The sequence below is a fragment of the Kogia breviceps genome, chromosome 4 (assembly GCF_026419965.1).
Source record: "Kogia breviceps isolate mKogBre1 chromosome 4, mKogBre1 haplotype 1, whole genome shotgun sequence".
NCBI lineage: Eukaryota > Metazoa > Chordata > Mammalia > Artiodactyla > Physeteridae > Kogia > Kogia breviceps.
The window spans coordinates 169,732,520-169,752,132 of record NC_081313.1 but is presented as its reverse complement, the minus strand read 5'-3'; the positions used below and the strand labels follow the sequence as shown (position 1 = coordinate 169,752,132).

The following is a 19,613-nucleotide window of genomic DNA, read 5'->3' as shown; positions in this document are numbered from 1 at the left end:
GCACCCCAGGAGGGGCTTCACAATGATGAAGCACCGGACAGGACCTGAAAGCTGAGAAGGAGCCGCAGGGGTGCAGAGGGTGCATCACTGAGTGGTCCCCCAAGGGTGGCCTGCAGGGGATGCCTGGGGTCTGTCCCAGCGACAACGGGGCTGTTTGGGGGCCCCAAGGGAGACAAGCTGACCGGCGGTCTGGGGTCTGATGATCATGGAGGGTGTGTCTTTTGCCCTGAAGGAGAAAACCCAGCAAACTGGGGTTTCAGGGAAGTGATTCTGGGGACATCCTATCAGACGTTTCTGCTGTCAAGTGTGGAATAGCAAGGCTGGTGCATGCGCTTAGAAGTGCAGGCTAGGCACCTGCAGGCCTTCAGGGCCACACTGACACTGCCCCGGGGCCTGTATCTGACCTGAGAACTGACGGGCTGGACATGGCTGGCCCGGGGACCCCCTGCCCATCACTGCCCTCACCGGGCTTGCGTGCACTCCCAGCCCCGAGGAGATGAGATGGGCCCCACGGGGCCAAGAGAGGAGCCTGGCTTGATCTCTGGGTACCCCCATTCCAAGATGGTCCACAGCAGCCAGACTCAACCCTCCCCACTTCCCCATGCTCCTTTGGGCAGGCACGAACTCCTTCCTGTCGACAGGGCACTACGTGACATCGCTGTGCTCGGAGGGGCATCTGGGCACTGCTGGCTTCTCCCAGACCCAGGCAGGGCAGAGTCCAAGAGTATGTTTCAGACCCATTTATCCCACTCGGCAGAGTTCTCAAATGCCTCCCCCTCCTTGAAATTCTCGGTCCTGTGTCCCATTCTCCTGCATCTCCATTTTCTTAAAAAAAATGTAGGGGAATATGGCCAGTATTTTGTGTTAAGTGTAAACAGAGTGTGACCTTTAAAAATTTATTAGAGAAGCAGCTGCGTCGTCACATTACTGGGCTGGGCGGCCACCCGCGGAAACTTGAAATGGATGACGGGCTGTTGGCAGGTGGTGGACTGGGGTCGGAGGCTATGGCGCCGGACCCCGAGCTCACCGGCTGGACTCTGGAAGGGGAGCTGGGGCCCCTCGAGAAAGGTTTGCTCGAAGATGAAGATTCATGCAGTGATTGTAGCAATCATGATAAACCAGGTACTAGTTTACCAAGTTTTGTGCCAGAAAGTCAACTTTTGTTCTATGAGTGATTCGGCGCTTATCAGGATTACATTTTAGCTGACTGCAGGGCCTCTGAGGTAAAAGAATTCACAGCTGAGTTCTTAGAGAAGGTCCTTGAATCATCTGGACGGCGGGCAGTCTCGCACACTGATGTGTTCGAGGTGCTGGCTGCAGTCACAGACGAGGACTTTACGGCCTTGAAGGCAGTGGTGAGGCTTGCTGACCCGGACCCGTACCTCTGTGGATCTCAAGGGAACACTTTTACTTTGGAGTGTATGAAAGAGCTCCTTGATCTGAAGGAACACTGGTTGCAGGAGCTGTGGGTGGTGCTTGATGATTCTGGAGTATTTGACCAGACAGCACTTTCAATTGAGCGTATCAGGTTTTTCTATCAGAACATTTGGAGGAGTTGGGCTGAAGAAGAAGAGGATGAATACGATTATTTTGTTAGATGTGTTGAACCTCGACTGAGATTGCATTATGACATTTTTGAAGACCAAGTTCCTTCAGGACTTATTGTTGACTATCAAAATCTGTTGACTCAGTGTGAGGAGAGTTATAGGAAATTTTTAAATCTGAGAAGCTGTTTGTCAAATTGTAACTCTGATTCTGAGCAGGAAGAACGTCTCCATGCTGGAAAGGTTAAAATTGTATTCAGAGATCGAACAGTTGAAACGACAGCTAAAACTCATTGAGAATCCTTTGTTGAGGTATGTGTTTGGTTGTCAGAAGACTTCTAATACACAAGCAAAGGGCATCCGTCCAAATGGCCCAAAGGTCACCCATGTGGTCTCCTCCACCATGACGACTGGTCTGCTGTAGTCCCTGCTCAGGGATAAGCTTTGTCCAGAGCCTTGTAAGGAAGAAATAGAAATTCAGTTCCGTAGTGATCCATTGTCTGCTATAAATGCCTGCTACGAGGGCGACGCTGTTATTGTTTGTCCTGGCCATTACGTGGTACATGGTACATTCTCCATTGCTGACTCCACTGAGTTGGAAGGGTATGGTCTAGCAGATGATATTGTGATAGAAAAGGGAGGCAAAGGAGACACTTTTGTGGATTGTACACGCGTGTGGATAGTAAAATCTCGAGTATAAAATTTGTTCAGCATGATGCCGTGGAAGGAATCTTAATTATTCACCATGGCGAGACTACATTGGAAAACTGTGTACTGCAGTGTGAAACTACAGTGGTCACAGTACGAACATCAGCAGAATTTTTAATGAAGAACTCAGATTTATACGGTGCCAAGGGTGCAGGTATAGAAATATATCCTGGGAGTAAGTGCGCCCTAAGTGACCATCGGATCCATCACTGCAAGGAAGGGATCACTGCAAAGAAGGGATCCTCGTTAAGGACTTCTTAGATGAACATTATGGCATTCCCCAAATATCCATGGTGAATAATGTCATACATAATAACGAAGGTTCTGGTGTTGTCTTGGTGAAACCTACAATTTTCTCTGACCTGCAAGAAAATGCTCAAGAGGAAACTGAAGGAAAGAAAGCACTTAAAGTTCAGCCAAGTGGAGAGACAGATGTAGCTGAAAGAGTGGATCTAGAAGAGCTGATTCAATGTGCAACTGGTAAAATGGAGCTTTATGTGAGAGCTGACCTTTCTGAGCAAGTTGAGAGCAATTGTGAAATTGTAAATGAACTAGTTGCTGCCTCCACGCAGAAAAGCCAGATGAAGAAGAAAAGGTTGAGTGAACTGGGGATCACGCAAGCTGATGACAACTTAATGTCACAGGAGATGTTTGTTTCAATTGTGGGGAACCAGTTCAAGTGGAATGGGAAAAGCAGTTTCAGCACATTTTTGTTCCGGCCACTGTGATGTAAATAGATAGCAAAAGATTGGATTTTGCACATGCTGCCCCCAAGAATCACTGCTGCTGTCATACTTTGCTTCATGTCTATATTTTGTATCTGATATATTCGATTGGGTTTGAGGGAAACGTAGATTTATTTCTGTCTGCAGGTGTTGCACACGAAACACTCTTTATAAAGAAGTTAATAAAGACATAAAACAGAAAATATTTGGAGATTTCTTATCTAGAAAGTCTTGATTTTTCAAACACACAGTTCTCATATTAACTCATAGTAACTTTCTAGTATAAATACACTTTAGCACTTCAAAGAGGAGGAAGAAAGGCAAGGAATGCAAGATGAGCGCACAAAAACACAATAGGCCTCAATGTGCAGTATTCTTATAGTTAGTTGTCTTTTTTTAAAAAAATTTTTATTATTTTTTTTATTTTTATTTTTTGCAGTGCGCGGGCCTCTCGCTGCTGTGGCCTCTCCCGTTGCGGAGCACAGGCTCCGGTCGCGCAGGCTCAGCAGCCATGGCTCACGGGCCCAGCCGCTCCACGGCACGTGGGATCCTCCCGGACCGGGGCACGAACCCGTGTCCCCTGCATCGGCAGGAGGACTCTCAACCACTGCGCCAGCAGGGAAGCCCAGTTAGTTGTCTTTTTAATCCCAATTATAGTGAGTCTGATATCCATGCTTTATTTGCATAATACTTGTCTTCAAAGCTTTTATGATTGGGAGGTTATCTGCCTTATCAGGCTTATTATTGAGAATCTGAGTGGGAATGCCTCTTTATGTTGAACTATGTAATCATCAGAACAGTAATGGCGTAGCAAGTTTGAAACAGAAATGAAACGTGTTATTCAGAGCCATTGTGTACATAGAGCATTTTCACTATTGCTGAATATGAATGATTAAAAAGAAGGTGCTTTTCTTTCACCATGACAGTACTCTGATCGGATTTCTTACATAGTCAAAATGATTACCTATACTTGTATCAGCTCTGTGTTCTTGATATCTTATTGTAAACTACAGCTTTTAAAAGTCTTTATAGTTTTAAAAAGTATATGTGACATTAAAATTCCTACTGATTAAAATTATAATGATGAAATAAAAAACATTTATTTATTTATTTATTTAGTTGTTATACATCTCATATATTTTTAATAAAAGGGGCACAAAACAATCATGAAAGAACAATTAAATGCAAGGTGGTATTTACATATGGTCATATGTACTTGGGAGCAGAAGCCATACTATGCCCTTGACTCCATGGAAAACAGTAAGATGACAATAGAGGACTTCTTAATGTAAACGATATTGACTGTAGGCTCATAGGGAAATCTTCCATAACTTTAATCTCACTGATTATTTTGCACTGAAAGTCAATGTTATATTTATGGATGCAATCTGCAGACTCTTAAAATATCAAATGAGGTTCTCCTCACTTACAACTTAGTAGAAATTTTCTGTTCTTTTAAGTCTTTGGGTGAGTATTTTTTTTAATCCATGTGCTTTATTTTTTTAATAGCAGCAATCCAACTTAATGCAGCATGGAAAATAAGTAGTTCTTTTCATTCCTATTCAGAGCTAACTGCTGGCAGAAAACTTGCATTTTGCTTAAGTTTTAACTTTGGATTCAGACTTTTTAAAAAGGTGCCATGATTGTCGATATTATCTTCCTTATGTCAAGTATGATGGTTTCAACTTTGGAGATAATCAAGCTAGGGAAAGACCAAAGGATTAATTTCTAAAGCCTGCTACAGATTTATAGGGTCGAATAATTACGTCTGACTTTATTCCCAGTCCTATAATCCTTGTAGAAGGTTGGTACATTAGGTAAGGAGTATTTAAAAAAAAAATGTAAAGTATGTATAGCTATGCTACTTAAAGCATGCAAGAAAATTTGGGTAGGCATGCTTATTAAGAGTCAGTAAAAGCCTCTCGCATTTAAGAAAAAGATACATGAAAACACTCAGACCTATTTCTGGCAACTGAATTCACTGGCACAACAAAAAATAATGGTACGACAACAAAAAATAATGGTACCAATATAATGATGAAACAAGAATATTCTTCTAGGGTCAGGTCTTTAGGAAATCCACCTTGGGTGATTAAACTCCCAAATCCCTTAATAAGTTCTCAACTACCAAAAACCTACTTTGAAAATACCTTTATGCTTCCATTTCTTCCTTTCATTAACATAATGAAGTACTTCTCTTGCTTGCTGATTTTCAACCCCCCACCCCTCTCCAGTGCTCAGAAATTCCATTCCCCATTCTTCTTTAACTCGCACTCTTAAATGTGGCTTTCTGGCAACAGGGAACCAGCGATTGTCTTCTGCTCATCTTCTTTGATTAAAACTCCTGATGAGGGCTTCCCTGGTGGCGCAGTGGTTGAGAGTCCGCCTGCCGATGCAGGGGACACGGGTTCGTGCCCCGCTCCGGGAAGATCCCACGTGCCGCGGAGCGGCTGGGCCCGTGAGCCATGGCCGCTGAGCCTGCGCGTCCGGAGCCTGTGCTCCGCAACGGGAGAGGCCGCAGCAGTGAGAGGCCCGCGTACCGCAAAAACCAACCAACAAACAAAACTCCTGATGGAGAATAAGTGGTGTAACCATGGTATCCCTTACCATCAATCCACATGCTGGACAGCAGAGTCGCTGCACCCGGATAGGCTTGTTGGCCTATCCGGGCTGTATAGGTGGGGAGCACGTTTCTCACGCTTCCTTCACCACAAGTTAAACGGAAACACACACATTCAAATCCCAGTGCAATATCAGGTTTTCAGGAAGCGAGGATTCCCCCAAAGATGATCAGTCTGTTTCCAAAGAGTCCCGCACTTCGTTATGGACGATGAAACCTGGTAAACTGTCGACTCTCTTCCTGAACTTCCATTTCTGTACTTTTAAATTCATTTAGTTCTTTCCTTATTGCTGCCTTGTCTGCAGGTGTTAACCTGGCCCGGGGCTTGTCTGCCCGGCGATCATAGTCAGGTGAATCGGTGACTTCTACATACATACTCATTAAACCGCAGGATCCTTCGAGCTTGCAGCTCTGCCACTGTGGGTCTCAGGCTGAGCTTTCTGCTGAGTCTGCGTTTAAGTTCCATTTTTGCTTCTTGCTCTTCTTCTTCATTCTTTTGCTTCAGGATATTTCTTTGCTCTAATTCTTCAGTTGTGGGCCTCTGGCTAAGTCTCCTGATGAGCTCGGTTCCAATTTGCTGTCGGATTTCCTGCCTCTCTTCTTCAGAGGTACGCTGCAGGACGTTTCTGTCCTCTAATCCCTTCTTAGACGGTCTGTTGCCAAGTTTCACCCTGGTCTCCGAAGGCTCTCCTTTAAGGTCAGATATGCCAGAAGTGGTTGCATCTGAGGACGGCTGAGACATTGGCTGCTCGCCAGTTTTCTTCTCGCCCTTTGGGATTCCTACCTCCCTGCTTTGCTAGAGACTGTCTCCTTTGAAGCTTTAGGACGAGATGAGGTGGGGGAAGTAGATGGTGAAGCTGTTGCTTTGGAGCCAGTTGTTTTTCTTGAATGAGAGGAACGAGTTGGCTTGGGTGGAGGGACGGGAGCCTGCTTACCAGGAGCCTTGGAAATTTTTTTTTTTTTTTTTTTTTTGTGGTACGCGGGCCTCTCACCGTTGCGGAGCACAGGCTCCGGACGCGCAGGCTCAGCGGCCACGGCTCACGGGCCCAGCCGCTCCGCGGCACGTGGGATCTTCCCGGACCGGGTCCCGAACCCGTGTCCCCTGCATCGGCAGGCGGATTCTCAACCACTGCACCACCAGGGAAGCCCGGAAATTTTTTTAATAGGAGGCACTTCGTCACCCTTGGGGCTGGCCCCAGCAGCAGCCCCTTTTGGAGGCACAGGTGTTTTGGGGGGCTTAGGTTTGGGTGTAGGCTTAGGAAGAGCTGGAGGAGGTAGAGCAGGAGCTGCCGGTGTTTGAGTGGTTTTCAGTGTTCTCTTTCTTCTCTTCTGCCTTTTCCTCCAGAGGTGGTGCTTTTTCAGCTACAGAGCCATTACCTTCTTCAGATTTTATTACATTTTACTCTCAGGTAGATTCCTCTCCGATGGGTATCATGTGCCCGTTTGAATTTTCAAAGTTAACTGTTACATCTCCATCTTGATCAGGCAATTCCTTAAGAACTCCCCTTCCTATCAGCTCCTCTCTACTTTGTCTTGTAGAAATCTTCCTTTCTAACACTGCTGATGTTTCTCTAAATTTGTCACTGGTCTTCTTTTTCCTCCATTTCCAAGGCTTAAAGATTTTTACCAATGGTGGAGAGTTTCCCCTTTCTCTTGAAGGGAGGTGTTTGGGAGCCTGCTGTTGGGCCATCTGAGTTTGCTATAGAAGCTTTTTCCAGTCCGTCAACGCGGCTGGGCTGCGGGGACAGCGTGGAGACGGAGGTCTGGCCCATGTCTCGGGTCGCAGGCTCAGGTCGGGCGATCACGCGGCTCTTTTGGTCCTTGGATCATGGGTCCACTCGCGACAGATTCCCAAGCATTCATTTCCCGGTCCATGCAGAGCTGCCCGCCGGGTCCCCTCACCTTCTCCCCTTCGTGGGTCTCCCAGCCCGGGCGGCCGTAGCCCGTGCCCAAAAACATTTATTAAAAAATTAAAAATTAAACAAAAACCCAAACAAAAAATGAAACAGCAACAAATAAATTTATGTGCACTCTAAACATCAAAAAAGTATGTTTCTTATAAACAGATTGATTGAGGTATAGCTGACATGCAATAAACTGCACATATGTATTCACCTGGCTAAGTTTTGACACGTGTATCCGCCTGTGAAACCACCACCGCAATCGAGAGAGTGGACACAACTGTCACTGCCCCAAAAGTCCCTCAGGACCTAAAAGAAAACTGTTTGCTGTCTTCTACCCTCAGCACTTCTGACAACAAACGTGTGGGTTTTCCACACCGAGGAATTCTGACACCAGCCCCCCTGGAGTTAGCGCAAACCCCACACGTGGAGAGCTCAGGTGAAGTGCTCAGTCCCACAAGACTGGCCCCACTTCCAGTGCCAGTTGCAAGGCTAGGCCTCCAGGATTTCTGAAAGACCAGTTATACATCATGGGTTCCAAAGACCCCCTTCTTGGGTTCAACAGTTTGCTAGAATGGCTCACAGAACTCAGGAAAACACTTTACAATTACTTTTCTGTTGTTGTTGTTTGTTTTTTTTAAATGAAGGATACGACTCAGGAACAGCCAGATGGAGGAGATGGACAGGACAAGGTATGTGGGAAGGAGCACGGAACTTCCGTGCCCTCTCTGGACAATGTCGCCCTCCCAGCACCTCCGTGTGTTCACCAACTCAGAAGCCCTCTGACCCCACCCTTTTGGGTTTCTATGGAGGCTTCACGACATAGGCACGACTGATGAAATCACTGGTTATTAATGATTCAGTATCAACCTTCAGCCCCTCTGCTCTCCCCGGAGGTCGTGGGGTAGAACTGAAAGGTCCAACCCTCTAATTGTGTGGTTAGTTCCCCGGGCAACCAGCCCTCATCTTTAGGTGCTTTCTGTGTACTTTTTTTTTTTTTTTGCAGTATGCGGGCCTCTCACTGTTGTGGCCTCTCCCATCGCGGAGCACAGGCTCCGGACGCGCAGGCTCAGAGGCCATGGCTCACGGGCCCAGCCGCTCCACGGCACGTGGGATCTTCCCGGACCGGGGCATGAACCCGTGTCCCCTGCATCGGCAGGCGGACTCTCAACCACTGCGCCACCGGGGAAGCCCTAGGTGCTTTCTGGAAGTCACCTTAGTACCAGAAGCTCAGGTGTGGTTGAAAGTGGCTTGTTATGAAGAACAAAAGACACTCTTATTTCAGAAACTGGGGACGGAAACCAAATATTTTAACAAAAGATGCTTCCGTTGCTCTTATCACTTAGGAAATGACAGGGGTTTTACGAGCTCTGTCCAGGAGCTGCGGATGAAGACCAGATATAGATTTCTTGTTACATCACAATAACAAGACAGTAACAGGACACTTCCTAATCTCTCCCACCTGCCCCTCCCCTTCTTTCTCAAGCATTTACTTTGGGTCACTCTAGATTAGTACGCACTTTCTAGAATTTTCTATAAGTGGAACTGTACAGTAAGTACTCTTTGTCTTCTTTCAATTAGCATCATTATTTAGAGATCTGTCCATATCGTTGCATGTGTCAGTATTTCTTTCCTTTTCATTGCTTCATGGATTGTGTTCCATTGGATGGACATGATTCCTTTCTATCGAGTGCTTTTTATATGCCAGGCACTGTCCCAGTGAGTTGAATCTCCAAACTGAGTTTTAAAAAAATTTTTAAAAATTAATTAATTAATTTTTGGCTGCGTTGGGTCTTCGTTGCTGCACGTGGGCCTTCTCTAGTTGTGGCGAGCGGGGGGCTACTATTCATTGTGGTGCGCGGGCTTCTCATCGAGGTGGCTTCTCTTGTTGCGGAGCATGGGCTCTAGGTGCGCGGGCTTCAGTAGTTGAGGCACGCGGGCTCAGTAGTCGTCGCTCGCAGGCCCTGGAGCGCAGGCTCAGTAGTTGTGGCGCAAGGGCTTAGTTGCTCCGCGGCATGTGGGATCCTCCCGGCCCAGGGCTCGAACCCGTGTCCCCTGCATTGGCAGGCAGATTCTTAACCACTGTGCCACCAGGGAAGTCCCTCCAAATTGAGTTTTAATCCCCAAACTGGTCTGCAAGGAAGTGTTGTGATCGCCCCTTGACAGCCGAGGCAATTAGAAGGCTTGACTTCTTACAGGTCACACAGCTGGTAAACGCAAGAGTCAGAATTTGAACTTACATCTGGCTCCAAAATTCACTTGCTCCACTGGATGGCTGCCCTATACAGGGGTCTGTTATCAATAAACAATCTATAATAAGAATAGAAGAGTTTTATCTGAGCCAAACTAAAGACTAGCCCGGAAGCCATCTTCCCAGCTTGCTCTGAGAAGCTGCTCCGGAGCAGCAGCGTTTTTGGCACAGTTTTCTATCTTGTCGGAACAAAGAACATTAAACAAGTCAGGGTTACATTTCTTCAGTGGTTCAAAAAAAAAAACAACAGACCAGCACGTACCCAGCGATTTAGCATGGCCTTGCACCTGGGAAGGGAGTCTTATCATCAAAGGAGTACTAGCATTGGCATCCCAGGAAGAGGGGCATTTAATGTTTATTTTTAACGTGGACGCCCTTTACTTCTGGTCAATGTCCCCTTTTCTTAAATAATTAAAGCAGATTTACAACATATGTATGATAGGCCACAAACAGGCTGTTTTAGTTAGCATAAAATTCAAGTTAACTCTTGGATAAGCCAGAATGACTTCCCTATATTTCAATAGGTGAAAACTTTTTTATCAGGTCCCTCTGAGACCCTGGCCACTCTGGGTTTCTCAGCAGCAAGATGGGTTTTTTTCCTTTACTTTTCTTCTCTTTTCTTTTTCTTTTATGGAGGTGAGATTCACATACCAGAAGAGTAACCATTTTAAAGGGAACAACTCAGTGGCATTTAGTATATTCAAGATGTTGTGCAACTCTCACCTCTGTCTAGTTCTAGAACATTTTTTCACCCCCCAAAGAAACCCCATCCCCATTACCCGTTACTTCCCTTGAATCCTGAAATCAGCCAGTAGTCAAATTTCCAATATGACCTCCCCACATCTGTCCTTGTTGCAGAGGTCAATGTGTGCCCGCCTGCCCCCCTCCCCTCACCGCCCCCCGGCTGCCCTGCAGCGCAGGTAGGAAAAGGTGACCAGGCTCTGTGAGTGGAGGTCCCGCACCCCCTGCCCCATGCATGACCAGAGGTAGAGAGGAAATCCCAGCTCCTGCCCTGGGGTTTCCACTTCTGAGTGGTCCCCTGTGTCTGTGGAGTCATGCTGGCCTGGAGCCAGCTCTCCTGCTCGGCACAGACCAGAACCATCCCCTGTGGCCTGTCCAGGTTCATATGATGCTGAATCTCGGCATATTTTCCCCCTGCGCCAAGCAGAAGGTGTCACGCCTGCAACAGCACCACGGAGAAAAATCTTGGCATCCCAGGGGCAGGGGCGGAGGCCCGAGGCAGGGAAGCCATTCTCAGCACAGAGACCTGGAGCCAGGATGGACTTTTAGATCCAAATTTCCAAAGCAAATTAACCAGCTCCCTCTCAGGCTTCAGGTCGCTGCCCAAGAGGCACGTAGGGCCTGGCTGTGGCCAGCAGTGCCAGACCCTCCCTGCCAGCCGTGCTCCCGCCAAAGAGCCGTGCGTTGGGCTTCTTTCTCTTGAATCGCAGCTTTAGTGAGATACAATTCACATCCCATGCAACTCACCCATTTTAAAGGCTCCAATTTAATGGTTTTTTGTATATCCCCAGAGCTGGGCAACTACCACCAACAGTCCATTTTAGAACATTTCCATCACCCCAAAAAGAGACCCCATCCCCGTGAGCACTCACTCCCCGTCCCCTGCTGAAGCACAGCCCCCGCCCAACCACTAATCTGCTTTCTGTCTCTGTGGATTTGTCTGTTCTGGATATTTCACATAAATGGAATCATACACTATCTGTCCATTTGTGTCTGGCTTCTTTCTTTCAGCATGATGTTTTTAGATTTCATCCATATAGTAGCTTGTGTCAGTGTTTCATTCCTTTTTATGGCTGAGTAATACTCCATTGTGTGAATGGACCACATTTTGTTTACCGTTTCATCCACTGATGGACATTTGGGCTGTTTCCACCTTTTGGCAGTTGTGACTAGTGCCGTGGATGTACGTGTACAAGTACCTGTTTGAGTGCCTGTTTTCAAATCTCTCAGGTATATACCTATGAGTAGAATTGCTGGATCATGTGCTAATTCCATATTTATCTTATTGAGGAATTGCCAGACTGTTTTCCACAGCTACAACACGATCTTAAATTCCTACCAGCAGTGCAGGAGGGTTCCGATTTCCCCACATCCTCATGGACACTTGTTAGTTTCTGTTGCTTTGATGGTAGCCATCCTGATGGGTGGGAGGTGGTATCTCCTTGTGGTTCTGGTTTTCATTTCCCTGATGACTCAGGGATTTTGAGCAACTTCTCACGTGCTTATTGGACATTTGTGTATCATCTTTGGCGGAGTGTCTGTTCAAGTCCTTTGCCCTTTTTTTTTTTTTTCAGTATGCGGCCTCTCACTGTTGTGGCCTCTCCCGTTGCGGAGCACAGGCTCCGGACGCGCAGGCCCAGCGGCCACGGCTCACGGGCTTAGTTGCTCCGCGGCATGTGGGATCTTCCCGGACCAGGGCACGAACCCGTGTCTCCTGCATCGGCAGGCGGACTCTCAACCACTGCGCCACCAGGGAAGCCCTGCCCATTTTTAAATTAGGTTGCTTGTCCTTTGTTGTTGTTGTTGTTGAGTTGTAACAGTTCTTCATATATTCTGGATATTAATCTCTTATTGGTTATATGGTCTGTAAATATTTTGTCCCATTTTGTGCACTGTCTTTTCACTTTCTTGATAGTCTTTTGATGCACAAACGTTTTACATTTCGATAGAGTCCAATTAATCTATTTTTCCTTTGTTGTGTGTGCTTTTAGTGTCCTATCTAAAATAAAACAGAAGGACAGTGAATCTGCCAAGTGAGGTCCTGGGGCTGAGGGGTCTCTGGGGACTGATGGCTCAGGAGGGGATGGGGCAGGGGCTCCTGGCTCAGGTTGGATTCTGGAATGTAACACGACTGATAGGCAGTGGACCAGGTCTGACCACCTCTTTCCCCACTCCATTGCTGTCGAGCTGATCTTTGACGGTGGGCAGGAGAGGGTGATGGCTCCAGCACAGGCGAGAGGGAGAAGGACCAGGAGAGTGACTTTGACTTTCTTTCTTCCTTTTCTTCTTCCCTCTCTCCCCCTCTCTCTCTCAAAATAATTTTTAAAGAATATGCTATTCTGTAGGATCATGTAATTGTGGATATATGACGTCTTGTGTTTGTGAAAACCCATGGAATGTACAACACCCTAATGTAAACTGTGGCCTTAAGTTAGTTGTAATGTATCAATATTCGTTCATCGATTGTAACAAGTACACCATCCCAGTGCAAAATGTTAATAACAGGGGAAACTGTTGCAAGGGGAACTCTGTACTTTACAGTTTACTTTTCTATAAACTCAAAGCTGCTCAAAAACAAATTTATTAATTAAAAAAAATAAATGCAATACAGTAGTGATTACATTGCAATGATTGCAAATATATGTGAAAAATGAAAGAGAGAAAAAATAATAATATATTTGATAAATGTTATTGAATTTAAAAATACTTTTAATAAAGAAAAAAAATTAAATGATTTTTTAAAATTTCAATAACTTAAAATAATTAAATAAAAATTTAACTCATTTTCATAATTTCTTCTGAAATAATTTCAGACTTGCAGAAACATGGCAAGAACCATCCAAAGAACCCCCTTCCACTTGGATTCCCCGAAGGTGAAATTTTATCGTGTTTGCCCCCTGCTTCTTGTTCTCTGCATCTCCACTCATCATAGCGATTTTTCTTTCTGAACCATCCCAGAGCAATTGGCAGACATGCTGCCCTATCACCCTGACGCTACCCCCCGAACAAGGACACTCTCCTACAAAACCTGCTTGCCACTGCATGAATCCAACACCACCACTAGGGCGGCGCCACCGGGCAGTCTCCAGCCTCCATTTGGACTCCAGCTGCCCCTTTAGCCTAGAACATTTCTCAATCTTTCCCTGGTCTTCACGGCTCTGATGGTTTAAAATAGAGATTTAATAGAGATGGAAGACAGATGAGTGGTTGTTGCTTAGGCCTGGTGGGAGGATGGAGGGCTGGTATGATAGCTAAAGAGTATGAGTTTGCTTTTTGAAGTGATGAAAATGTTCTGCAATACTTTTAAAAAAATTTATTCAATTTTTAATTTGGCTTTGCTCGGTCTTAGTTGTGGCAGGTGGGATCTTTGTTGTGGCACGTGGGCTTCTCTCTAGTTGTGATGCATGGGCTCTGGAGCATGCCAGCTTAGTTGCCCTGCAGCATGTGGGATCTTAGTTGCCTGACCAGGGATCGAACCTGTGTCTTCTGCATTGGAAGGTGGATTCTTAACCACTGGATCACCAGGGAAGCCCCCTACTTTTCTTTTTTTGAATTGAAGTATAGTTGATTTACATTGCTGTGCCAATCATTTCTTTTACAATACTTTTTAAAATTTTTATTTTCTTAATTGAAGCATAGTTGATTTACAATGTTGAGCCAATTGAAAATGTTCTGTAATTGATTGTGATGATGGTCACACAGACATGTGTATACGCTAAAAACACCCTTGAATTGGACCCTTTAAATGGTCAAATCGTATGGTGTGTGAATTATATCTCAATAAAGCTGTTGGGAAAAAAGAATACAGACTTTTCATTCTGTAGATGACCCTCAATCTGGAGCTATCAGTATATCCTTATGTCCAGGGTCAGGCCCTACATTCTTGGCAGAACCACAGACTCAGTGATGTACTCTTCTCAGGACACCACATCAGGAGGCCTCCCTGCCATCTGGTCCTTCCACTGGTGTTATCTTGTGTGTAGTAAAGAATTGAACTTGATTCAAAGAGAGTCTGGCCTTTGCCGTTGACTCTTTGGAGGTGCCTTCTAAACTTCTGGGATGTCTTGCCTAAGAAGAGTGTCTTTGTTTACCTGGAACCTTGGGCCACACCAAATAGTCTAATTTATGATGGGGGCCTCAGGCCGTATGGTCTCAGCTTGACCTCCAGATGGTCTGGAGACTAAAGGTCAGCCACATGGGCAGTTGATCTTGGACACCTCAATAAAAACACTGGACACTGAGTCTTGGATGAGCCTCCCTGGTTGGCAGTACACCATGTGGGTTGTCACACATCATTGCCAGGAAAATAACTCTTTCCTGACTGCACTGTGTGGGGAGGGGGGCACTTCTGGAAACCATGCCTGGATTTCTCCTAGACTTTTCTCTTGGCTGGTTTTTTTTTTTTTTTTTTCAGTATGCGGGCATCTCACTGTTGTGGCCTCTTCCGTTGTGGAGCACAGGCTCTGGACACGCAGGCTCAGCGGCCATGTCTCACGGGCCCAGCTGCTCCGTGGCATGTGGGATCCTCCCGGACTGGGGCACAAACCCGTGTCCCCTGCATCAGCAGGCGGACTCTCAACCACTGCGCCACCAGGGAAGCCCTCTCTTGGCTGTTTTTAACTGATATCCTTTCACTGTCATAAACTGTAACTGTGAGTATAACAATTTTCAGTGAGCTCTGTGAATACTTCTAGAGAATTATTGAACCTGAGGGTGGTCTTAGGACTCCTAAACTTGCAGTTGGTGTCAGAAGTGAGGGTGGTCTTGGGACTTCCCTGGTGGCACAGTGCTTAAGACTCCACTTTCCCAATGCAGGGGGCCTGGGTTTGATCCCTGGTCTAGGAACTAGATCCCACATGCATGTTGCAACTAAGAGTTTGCATGCCACAGCTAAGGAGCTGGCAAGCTGCAACTAAGGAGCTCACCTGCTGCAACTAAAGAGCCCACGTGCCACAACTAAGACCGGACACAACCAAATAAATAAATAAATATGAAAAAAAAAAAGAAGTGAGGGTGGTCTTGTGTCCCCTAATTTCATGCCTTGACCACAAGGGTCTCCACCATGAGGCTCTGTTTTTCCTTTTGTCACTGGTAGGTATTTTGCGAGCAGATCCTTTGTGTCTACACCAATCACCTGTTCTTTCCGCCCCTCCTATCATCAGCTTTAGTGTCTATTATGATCCTGCCTGAACCAGCTACCTTCCTGGTGGTTGACAAAGGGCATTTCTATATTCCCATCACTTGTCTCGGTTTATTAGTTGATAGTCTATCCTGTTGACTCTCCTGGTGGCTGACAACTGATAAAAATGGGCTGTGAATCATTACTTGAAAGAACCCATAGTGTGATGGCATCTTTCCAAACATGGCTTTCTTAGGGGGTGGGTATTGTGTGCAAAAAACCAAGGATTTGGTTTGCAAAGTGAAAAGCTTGGGATCCTCTAAACCAGTGGTTCTCAACCAGGGGTGGTTTTACTGGCATCTACTGGGTCTGCTCAGCATCTCATAAAGCACAGACAGCCCCCCATGGCAAAGAATGATCTGGCCCCAAATGTCAGCAGTGCCAGGGCAGAGAAACCCTGGAATAACGCTGGAGGAAGGGCCCATCAGGCAGTGGACACCGCCTGGGCAAAGGCCAGGAGGTGGGACTAGGCCTGGTGTGTGGGAGGGAGGTTGGAGGGGCAGGAGCTGACCTTGATCTTGGCTTTGGTCCTGGTTGCGGGGGGGGGGCTTCATCACATCCTTGTTAAGGCAAGGCCCACTTGAGCCTCTGTCCTGCTCTGCTTTTGCCATCTTGCTCCTCTGTGCTTCCTCTCACTGAGCCCCAGGCTGCTCGTTTGTGAAATGGGGGAACTTATAGAGCATGCTGGGTCGAGGGGGTTAAAATGCTTAAGATACATAATGCGATAATGTGAGGACCTTGGGACCTTTGGAAGCAGGCAGTGAGAGGACAGAGAAATGGTCCTAGATACACTTGCCAGGGTGCCATGGGCATACACAGAACAGACGAAATCCATCCCCAGTTCGGATGGACTCTAGAACCTTCCAGGGGAGCACAGGGCGGCCCAGGGAACCGAGATGGGGAAGGGGGAAGACTTGTCAGGCCACAAGGTTCAGTGGGGCCCTGTTCTCTGCAGGAATCCTCATTGAATCCTGGAGCCCTCTTGGGTTGCAGCTCATGACTGACCCACAATATTAGCTATTAATTGTGGGATCCCAGTATGAGATGCTGCTGGCAGCACAAGAGGCCCACATTCTCCAGATTCTGGAGTTTGGAAGGAGACCTAGGAAGTGGAGGCATGGGAAAGGAGCCCAGAGCCAAAAATAAATAAATTTATTTTAAAAATAATAAAAACATTAAAAAATTTTTTAAAAAAGAAACGGAGGTCATATTGGATTAGGGCAGGCCCTCAATCCAATAGCACTGGTGACCTTATAAGAAGAGGGAAATTTGGACACACACACACACACACACACACACACACAGACACGAGCGAGGAGAGAAAGCCATGTGATGATGGAGGCAGAGATTGTGAGATGAATTGGGACCTGGGACCCTTTACTGCAGTGCTTGTGCCTGGACAAAGTTCTCCTGGAGCAAAAGAATATGAAGAAACTATAAGGAACTAAAAATAGCTGCACACATGTGCAGTAGAGGCAATTATAAACAATAAGATACCAAAAGGCCACAGACCAACTGCCAGTTCTGATGGGCCAGGAGCAAAAGCGGGGTGCTGCCCATGATCCCTGCACAGAGTACCTCCAAGGGAGTGGGCAGGCTACCTAAACTACACCTCCTGCCCAACCCACTGATCTGCCCGCCCCCCCCACCCCACGTAAGGAAGCCCCTTAACCCCCAGCTCAGGGAGTGAGCGAAGGCACCTGTTTCTTGTTCTCGATCCCTCTAAAACCTTGCCTGAGTTTCTCATCTGGCCCCTTATCAATTTCTATTGATTAAAGAGTCCAAGGACCCTAGTCAGTAACAATGGGAGCAATGTATCAATTAACCAAGGTAAGCCAAAGACTTCCGGAGGCCACCAAATGCTGGGAGAGAGGCATGGAATAGATTCGCCCTCACAGTCTGCAGAAGGAACCAACCCTGCCAAACCTTGATTTTGGATTTCAGGCTCCCAGAACCATGAGGGAAGAAATTCTGTTGTTTTAAGTCACTCAGTCTGTGGTCCTACATTATCGCAGCTACAGGACACTACAGGACCCCAGAAATGGTTGTTCCATCTGCAGACAGCATTCACTCTGCCCCGCGGACTGTAACCGCAAACAACAACTGGAAAGCCCTTTGCCCGAGTGCGTCTGCCCTCTACACTGCTGCGAAATTCCTTGGACATTTTCATGATGCAAAAGAGCGGGACACACCATGAACAGAAGCAGCGTCAGATGGAGCTGGCTTTAGGGAATCTGCATGGCAGAGCTCACGTCATTAGCTTTTTCCTTGACCTCTGCTGAGCCCTGGGCTGGGCACCTCCAGGTGAGGTGTGTGAAATCCACCTTCTCATTACTGATCTTTATTAATTCAACTGCAAGTGGAATTGAGCTGTTTGGGGCTTCCGTGAGATGCTGGAAATACAGAGCCAGAGAGGGAGGGAGCAAAAGGAAGCAAAGATCTGTCAGTGTGGGCATTCCCAAAGCACATTGTTTGCTTGTTCAGAAATATATATGCAAACAACTATATTTGTATGTATTTCCATATGCCATTTTTTGCTCTATTGAGATATCATTGACATGTCATCAAGTTTACCTGTTTTCAGTATACAAATCAATGATTCCTCATAAATTTACAAGATTTTACAACATCATGACAATCTAGTTTTAGAATATTTCCATCACCCCCCAAATATCCCTTGTGTCATTTTACCATTAATCTTTGCTCACAGCCAACCATCACCTCTATCTAGTTCCAGAATATTTTCATCACCCCGTAAAGAAACCTCATACCCATTAGCAGTCACTCTCCACTCTTCACTTCAATCTGTTCCTGGCAACCACCAATCTGCTGTCTGTTTTGCACATTTCATACAAACTGAATCATACATATGTGGTCTTTCGGGTCTGCCTTCTTTCACTGAGCATAATGGATAATGGTTTCAAGGTTCATCACATTGTAGCCATGTCAGTGCTTCATTCCTTTCTATGGCTGAATACTATTCCATTGTATAGATGAACCACATTTTGTTTATCCATTCATCTATTGATGGGCATTTGGGTCATTTCCACCTTTTGGCTACTGTGAAGAGTGCTGCTGTGACGTGTGTGTACAATTTGTTTGAACACCTGTTTTCAAGTCTTCAGGTCTACACCTAGGGGTGGAATTGCTGGGTCATATGCAAACTCTGTGTTTAACTTTTGGAGGAATCATTCCTTTCTTTTTTGAGTTTATTTTAAAGATAATAATGAAGATTATCTCTCTGTCCTCACCCAGTTAGAAATGTTACATAGAGCATAAGACACCCTGTCAAATGTGAATCCCACAGAAGGAACAAATAAAATTTATTAGTGTAAGCATGTCCCAAATATTGCATGGGCTACGCTTATGCTAAAAATTGTTGTTGTTGTTGTTTATCTGAGTCAAATTTAATTGTGTTTTTCTTTGCTAACTCTGGCAAAGCTACACCTAATTCATGTCTTATCTCAGGTGAAAACATTGCTATTTAGCCCCATTGCTTATTTACAATCTCTCTGTCTTTGGGTATATATCCCAGAGTGGAAACTGGTGGAGTATATGGTAATTCTGTTTAACTTTTTGAGGAACTGCCAGACTTTTTCCCTCATGGCCGCATCATTTTACATTCCTGTGAGAAATACACAAGGGTTTCAATTTCTCTACATCCTCACCAACACTTGTTATTGTCTGTTTTTTTAAAAAAACTACTATCATTGTAATAGGTGTGAAGTAGGAGCTCATTGTGATTTTGGTTTACATTTCCCTACTTATTAGTAATGTTGAACATCTTTTCACGTACTTGTGGGCCATTTATATATCTTCTTTGGAGGAGCCTTTCTCAAATTCCACCCTGGGAAGGGGGATCACACTGGTTGTGTGGAAAAGCCTCTGCTCTTCACATGCTGGGGGCATAAAGGACACAGGGTGAAAGAGATCACACGGGTGCA

The 19,613-nt window shown here is 45.9% G+C and overlaps 1 protein-coding gene and 1 pseudogene across 1 annotated transcript; one reads left to right on the top strand and one right to left on the bottom strand.

Moving 5' to 3' along the window:
• Nucleotides 1–959: 959 nt before the first annotated feature.
• On the top strand, nucleotides 960–2,980 carry LOC131755815 (SHC SH2 domain-binding protein 1-like). The gene is given in 5 exon segments (XM_059062421.1): nucleotides 960–1,122; nucleotides 1,204–1,766; nucleotides 1,768–2,211; nucleotides 2,214–2,474; nucleotides 2,477–2,980. Coding segments are annotated over 5 exon segments (1,935 nt in total).
• A 2,698-nt stretch (nucleotides 2,981–5,678) lies between these two features.
• Nucleotides 5,679–7,369, bottom strand: LOC131755814 (phosphatase and actin regulator 2-like; annotated as a pseudogene).
• Nucleotides 7,370–19,613: the final 12,244 nt, after the last annotated feature.